At 65.6% G+C, this 6,947-nt stretch overlaps 1 protein-coding gene across 1 annotated transcript; it reads left to right on the top strand.

The window, feature by feature from the left end:
* LOC142020628 (chymotrypsinogen B-like) lies at window positions 1-4,793 on the top strand. Its single transcript, XM_075008658.1, has 7 exons — window positions 1-91; window positions 1,691-1,794; window positions 2,180-2,265; window positions 2,519-2,597; window positions 3,112-3,292; window positions 3,996-4,129; window positions 4,356-4,793. Exons 1-7 carry the CDS (start codon window positions 40-42, stop codon window positions 4,515-4,517), a joined length of 798 nt encoding a protein of 265 aa, XP_074864759.1. The 5' UTR covers window positions 1-39; the 3' UTR covers window positions 4,518-4,793.
* The last annotated feature ends 2,154 nt before the right edge of the window (window positions 4,794-6,947 follow it).

Raw genomic sequence — 6,947 nt, 5'->3', positions numbered from 1 at the left:
TCGGCCAACCTGTCCGCACACCTCTGCCCCAACACTACCATGACTGGCGTGTGGCTGCTTGCCTGCCTGGCGCTGGGCACTGCGGCTCAGGGTAAGCAAGGTGGGCCGGGCTGGGCTTGGCCACTCGGTGATGGCCTGATCCAGGCTGGGGAGACCCTGTGTGGGGACATGGCGGCACAGACAGTGAGCTAGTGGGGAGCCCCTGCAGGAGGCAGTGGGGGGCTAACTGCCAAAAAAAAGGGCTTGTTTAAGCCGGGCTAGGTAATTGGGGCCTCCTTCAATGCCGCTCTGTGTGTCTCCAGTGCCAGCTCTAAAGTGCAGGGTGTTTCTGTGGGTTGTTATGTTCCACACCAGAGCTGGCTGCATTGCTGCGCCAGCCAAGCGAGGCCGCCTGCCTGTTGTAACCGCAGCAGTGAGTGATGTAGCTAAGAACGCTGCTTTTACCGCCTGCTTGTAGGCTGCTGTAATGCTTTGAAACGTGCTCTGGGGGCAGTGCACAGCTGAACTGAGGCTGCCGCAGGGGCATTAAGGTTTGGTGGGTGGCTCAGTGGCTTTCAGGCATGCACTGCGGGGGTGGGGGGCAGCCAAAGTTCTTGCTCCAAATGGCCTTTATGCGTCCAGGCTGAATGGCTGGGAGCTGGCGTGTGAAACGTGGCAGTGAACAAGTGCCCCCGGCCATGTGCACACAAATATTGTGCATCATATCCGAGCTCGCCAGGTTCACCCAGCCCGACTACCGTTGGTGACACAGCCGGGCAGGCGTGGCCCTGCAGGAGGTGCACAGAAGAATGCTAGAGTGGCCACTTGGGCTGGGACTGGGCTGGCATGGCGCCTACCCCGAGCCAGTGTGAGTCCCAGGTGGCTGAGTCCTGCGCCCCTTCCTGGGGGGGGGTCGGGGGCTGGGGTTGCGGGGGGTGGGGGGGGGAGCTGGCCAGGTACTTCAGAAGGAAGGAACAAAACAGGATAAGTAAACAGAGGCTAGAGCCACCCAGCACATTGGCTACCTCCCCACCCAGCCTGGCTAGTAATCATGGAGGGAATGTATCCTCTGGGAATTTCCCTAGGTCCTGGCTGAGCCCTGTTACAGTATTGGCTTCATGCCATCCCCCTGGCGAGGAGTTCCACACATTAACCAAGTGGCAAACTCCTGCCTTTGGTAGAGCCCTGCTGCCTAGTCATGTCACGGGATGACTCCTGGGGCTTGTGTTATGCCAAGGACAAAATCACTTCCTGGTTCGCTGCCGCCTCCCTGGTCATGAGGCTATAGCACTCTGGCATCACCCCCTTGGCCGACTCTTTTCTATGCTAAAAAGTCCTAGCCTGACTAATGGCCCCACCTGCGGCAGCCGGTTCAAATGCCGCAGCATTTTTTTTGTTGCCCTTCCCTGGCCGCGGTGCACACGGCATTCCAGCCGTGGGCTCAGACCCAGGCAACGAGCTGTTCTCCAGCCTTCCTAATGCGCCCCCGATCCGCTGCTCTTGGCCTGGATGAGTTCAGCGACCCACCCGCAGCGGCACCAGGCTGGCTGTCCCATGAGTGGACTGGCAGAGGTGTCTGGCTGGATGACTAATGCAAGCAAGCCTGAGGGCTCGGGCTGCAGGTCACCAGCCAGGCTAGGAGGGAGCCAGGCTGGGCCGCTGCAGCCCAGGAGGCAGGGTGAGCCCCAGGCTGACTCCTTTTCCCCACCAGACTGTGGGGTGCCGCAGATCCAGCCGGTCATCACTGGCTATGCCCGCATCGTGAACGGGGAGGAGGCAGTGCCCGGCTCCTGGCCCTGGCAGGTCTCCCTGCAGGTAAGGGGGGTGGGGAAGGCTCTGGTGGCACGGGGGGGGGGCCCAAGCGGTGACCCCCAACTCATGCTTCACACGGCCCCGCCCCCTGGCTCCAAGCCACGCCCCCATTCCACCAGCACTTTCTGGCTCCTGGCAGCCAGAGCCCTGCAGCCCAGAGGCTGGGGCTGGGTTCCCGGGCAGGCGCTCCAGGCGCCGCGGCACCCATGCCTGGGTTGCGCCCGGCTGCCCGTGCTCCCCAGGGAGCCTGGGGCAGCTGGTGCCCAAGGAAGGTGCCCACCCAGCTGCCCAGGCCCACGCATGAGCCGGGCCCAGCCCTCGCTGGCAGCGTGCACTGGCGCAGGGGCAGCTCTGGGGCTCATGGGCTCCTCCCGCTTGGCCCTTGCAGACGTCGCGCCTGAACAGTTTCCACTTCTGCGGCGGCTCCCTGGTCAGCGAGCAGTGGGTGGTGACTGCGGCACACTGCAGCACGAGGTGAGTGGGGCACAGGCTGGGGGGGGGGCGGGCAGCTGAGAAGCTGGCGTGGGGCCTCCTGCAGGGGGCGCTGGGCCTGGGGGGGGGCAACAGGGGGAGGCTCACCCTGGGCCAGGCCCTGCATCGCCACCAGGGCGCCAGCCACCATGGGGCTCCCAGCCTGGGGGCATCGACAGGGCCAGCCTGGCCGCCCATGCCTGGCAGCTGTCTCCCCTGGCACCCGGATACTAACTGCCCTCTCCTCCGGCCCCAGGAGCTCCAACGTGGTGGTGCTGGGAGAACATGACCGGAGCTCCTCCCAGGAGGACGTGCAGAAACTGGCCATCCAGAAGGTGGGGCGCACTGGGGATGGGTGGGGGGGCACAGCCTGGCACAGACGCGGAGCCTGCAGTGGGCACCCTGGGCCCCTGGTTCCAGCTACCCCCAGCTGCTGGCAGCCTTTGTGCCATTCCCCCGCCCCCCCGCAGCCGGCTGAGCTCGGGTGGGAGGTGAAAGAGGATGGGGGCCCAGTGCCAGCTCCCCAGCTAACAGAGGGAACGTGGGCAGGGCAGTGCCAGCCTGCCGGGGGAGCTCGCCTGGCCAGCCATAGCTGTGGCAGGGGGTGGCCCATCTCCCCTGCCTGCAGCACAGCCTGGCACATCCCAGCGGGGTCGGCTGCCCTGCTCTTGCCCCCACTATGGCAGCTCCCAACACCCCCAGCTGGTACTAAGGAGCAGACGCAGCCACCGCAGGCTGGCCCAGGCCTGGTGATGCCAGCTGGGCCCAGTGCCCGCTGAAGGCGACGGGGCCTGGGTGCGTGGCTGCCTCACTGGAGGGCGGGGACCTAACCACACGTCTCTGCCTCAGGTCTTCACCCACCCAAACTACAACTCCGAAACCACCGCCAACGACGTGGCGCTCATCAAGCTGGCCACGCCCGCCCAGCTGGGTCGCACCGTGGCCCCTGTGTGCCTGGCTGCTGCCGGCGAGCAGTACCAGGGTGGCCAGCTCTGCGTCACCAGCGGCTGGGGCAAGACCCGCTACAATGGTACGGCCCCCCCCCCCCCGCCACAGGGCAATGGCACCAGCCCCTGCTCACCCAGGTTGGGGATGAGCATCGCAAAAGCAGGGCCATGTACCTGCCCTGTGCCTCAGTTTCCTCACCTGCGGGAGGGGGACAAGCCCCACTGTGAGGCAGACGGAGGTGGTTGCAAAGCACGTTCAGGGCAGGGCCCGGGGGAGAAGAGAGGGCAGTGGGATTCCCTTGCCGGGGTCACAGCCCACTGGTATGGGGGGTCCCTGCAGTGCGTGCCTTCCCCTGGGGGAGAGACGCCTTCTGGCACCACCCTGGGTCTGCCCTGCCTGCCTGCTGCCACTGGCAGCACAGAGCTCACCCAGGCCAGTCCTTGGCAGTGCAGGGCTAGGGGTGGCTCTAGCCCAGGACACAGGCCCACCCCCTGGGCGTGGAGGGAAGCAGCTCAGGCTATGTGGGCAGGGCAGCACAAGGGGGACAGGCGAAGGGGCCCCTCTCCTGCCCAGTGGCAGAGCTGGCATGGTGCTGTGCAGCGGGCGGGAGCTGGGTACCTGCTCTGGGGCTGCCTGGCCCCACTTTCAAGCAGGGAGCATGGGCGGCCCAGCCTCAGCAGCAGGCCAGGGTGGTTGTGGGGGGGGGCTCCCACTCCTGCACGTATCAGACACGTGGGGACCCCGGGGCACAGGCCTGACCTGCCGCCTCTCTGCTCCCGGTCCAGCCCTGACCACCCCCAGCAAGCTGCAGCAGACGGCCCTGCCCCTGCTCACCAACCCACAGTGCGAAACCCGCTGGGCTGGCAAGATCCTGGACTCCATGATCTGCGCCGGTGCGGCCGGCTCATCCTCCTGCATGGTACGGCCTCGCTCGCCGGGCAGTGCCCCCAGGGGCCAGCTGGGGAGGGCTGGGGCCTGGCTGCATTGGACAGAGCAGCAGCTGTGGTCCAAGGATGCCTCTCTCGGGGCTCTGTGGCACAGCTCGCTCCTGCCCTGGCACAGGCGGGCGAGATCTGGCCAGGCACGTGCTGTGGTGCCTGGGCAGGGGCCTGGCCCCGGTGGCTGAACCTGCCTCTGCTCCACAGGGTGACTCCGGCGGCCCCCTGGTCTGCGAGGAGAGCGGCGCCTGGCGGCTGGTGGGCATTGTGTCCTGGGGCAGCAGCCGCTGCGCCACCACCATGCCAGGGGTGTACGCCCGGGTGAGCGAGCTCCGGCCCTGGATCGACAGCATCATGGCCAGCAACTGAGCCTGCCAGGGCCTCCTCATGGCCCGGCCCCTGCCTGGCACCCGAGCCCCCCCACCGGGCCTGCCAATAAACCCCTTCCGAAGCACTGCTCCTCTCTGGCTCCCGCCCCTGTGCCACCGCCCCCAGCCCGGACTGAGCTCCCAGCCACCGCATGCAGGCAGGGCCCACCCAGCTGCAGCTGCCGGCCTGTCCCCACCCCCGCCAGGGCTTGGGTGCAGCTGGGGAGCAGTGTTGGGGTCCCCGAGCAAGCGAGGAGCCAGCCCCCACCCCCAGGGGCAACACCTGGCCAGGCCTGGCGAGCAGGGCCCCTGGGCCTCGGCTGTGCGGCCACCTCCAACCAGGCTTACCCTGTCCCCATGATTAAGTGCAGCCCCCTCCCCGCAAACCCAGCTGGGCGCTGAATGCTGGGTGATTGACTCCCTGCCCCCGCCCCACAGCCTGTGGGGGTAACCGCAGGGCAGGGTCCCTCTAATTTTCACCAGATGGGTGTGGAATAAGTTTTGTTCTGTGCACTGAGACCTGTGCGGATGTGCACCACCCATATAAATACAGGCTGCCAGCTGCAGGTGCTCTGCTAATCAGCCAGGCAGCCCCTGACTCTCCCCTGGGCAGTCTCCAGTGTCTGCTCCCAGGGTGGCACAGCTGAGCCCCTCCTGGTAAGCGCCTGAGCTGTGCCCTGGGCGGCCAGGGCCCTAGCTGCTGGCTGGGCCGGGAACGAGCACCCTCCCGGCAAGGGGGCAGCACAGCACCCCTGGTGGAGCTAAGCACCAGCGGTGACTCCCACTCGGAGGTGCAGTCTTTTGCTGTACTTGCCTGGTGCAGCCCCTGGAAGGGAGGACAGCCATAGAGCACACCGTGCCCCCCAAGAGCCTGCCACAGCTCGAGCCACCGCCCCACAGCTTATGCCCGGGGTGGGTGGGCTCCTGGGATCATGGCTCAGTAGCACCTGGGCAGGCCCACAACAACCCCCCTTCATTGTGGGCCAGTTCCCTGGGCAGCACGGCCCTTTGGCGAGCTGGGGGCTGGCACCCGACACGTGCGACTCTTGGGGTCACTGCTGGCCAGGGCGAGAGAGAGGGAGAGAGGGACTGAGCCACCGCAGGCACACAGCAGCACAGGGGATGACAGAAACCCTCCCATGGCAACAGGTGCTAACGCACATGCAGTGCCTGCCAGCCGAGGATGCGGGGGGTCCCCCTCTCAGGGCCCAAGCATGCTGGAAGCTGCGCCATTCGCCCAGCTCTGCATGCAGCGGCTGCCCGACCGTGGAAAATGGTGCTTTGTCCTCCTTGTCGGTACTAGCTCATTGCGTTCCTGTTGGCTGTTAAGTAGCTGCTTGCTGCACCCCTGAGGTGCCTGCAATTCAGTGCTGGATGAACAAGCCACATGCCAGGGGGCCTGCGCTACAGATCGGCCCTCTAGAAATGCAAGGCCAGGGCTGCTTGCTCCTTTCCTCCTTTTGCCAGTGCTCTGCTAGGGAACCAGTCATCCCCCACGGCCCTTTATCCCGGCTCCCTGGCCAGGCCCATAAAGGAGGCATTCCCTGCCCTGGTTCCTAGCACCACCGGTTGGGGCCGGAGAAATACACTGCTTTCAGAACCCCGCTGGGGGGTTCTTCGGAAAGATGCTTCTCCCGTGGTGACAGGCCTGGGCGCCAGGAAATTCCCTATTTCCCTAGACTCGTCCCCCCAAAACGGCAGACGCTTCCCAACAACAATAAAAGTTTGATTTTCCTTCCATTCGCTCACCACAGACAGGCGTCTCCTGGGGGTTTCCACTGCCCACGCCGGGACTGGGAGAGCCCCACCAGCTGGGGCCTGGAGAGCCCCAAAGACTGTTAGAAGGGGGCGTTTATGAGGTCGGGGGGCGAGCTCCCCTGCATGCTCCCTCCCCTCGTCCCCAGCTGAGAGCCATGAACAGGCTGCACTGAGGCCTCCAGCAGGCCACAGCGACACCCCCAGGGGTGATGGGACCAGGTGGGGAGAAACCCAGGGGAAGTGCCAGGGTGCAGGGAGACAGCTGACAAACCCATGGCCAGGGCTGAGCACCGGGGCCAGGGATGAGCTGAGATTTACACACCCTGCCTGCCCACAAGCCTTTGGCAAGTTCTACGCAGCAACCACCTCTGGGGTGGAACCCAGCAGCTGGTTACCGGCGCACAGGAACGCCACCCCTCAGTGGGCTGATCCTACAGGCGAGTGGAACACAGCTCTCCCTCACTGGGGCAGGAGCAGATTCAGTGAGCCCTTAGAGCCTCAGCAGCAGCTCTGGCAGACCAGCACTGGCTGGCACCTCACAGCTGCACGATTAGGGCCCATTGTGACACTGGGAACCCCAGAGACAGCAGCACCAGCAGCCAGGTATTCGCCTCTGCCTTGCAACTCCTGCCGGGACAGACGAGTTCCCTCCACAAGGAGGACTCCCATCTCC

The sequence above is a fragment of the Carettochelys insculpta genome, chromosome 14 (assembly GCF_033958435.1).
Source record: "Carettochelys insculpta isolate YL-2023 chromosome 14, ASM3395843v1, whole genome shotgun sequence".
NCBI lineage: Eukaryota > Metazoa > Chordata > Testudines > Carettochelyidae > Carettochelys > Carettochelys insculpta.
This window is presented reverse-complemented; position numbering and strand designations above follow the sequence as displayed.

What these genes read in the sequence shown, in the direction of transcription:
- LOC142020628 (XM_075008658.1), top strand. Translation starts at nt 40, where the DNA reads ATGACTGGCGTGTGGCTGCTTGCCTGCCTGGCGCTGGGCACTGCGGCT. An exon ending in CCTGGCAGGTCTCCCTGCAG is followed by an intron (nt 1,795 to 2,179) that starts GTAAGGGGGGTG and finishes TGGCCCTTGCAG; the next exon opens with ACGTCGCGCCTGAACAGTTT. An exon ending in GCGGCACACTGCAGCACGAG is followed by an intron (nt 2,266 to 2,518) that starts GTGAGTGGGGCA and finishes CTCCGGCCCCAG; the next exon opens with GAGCTCCAACGTGGTGGTGC.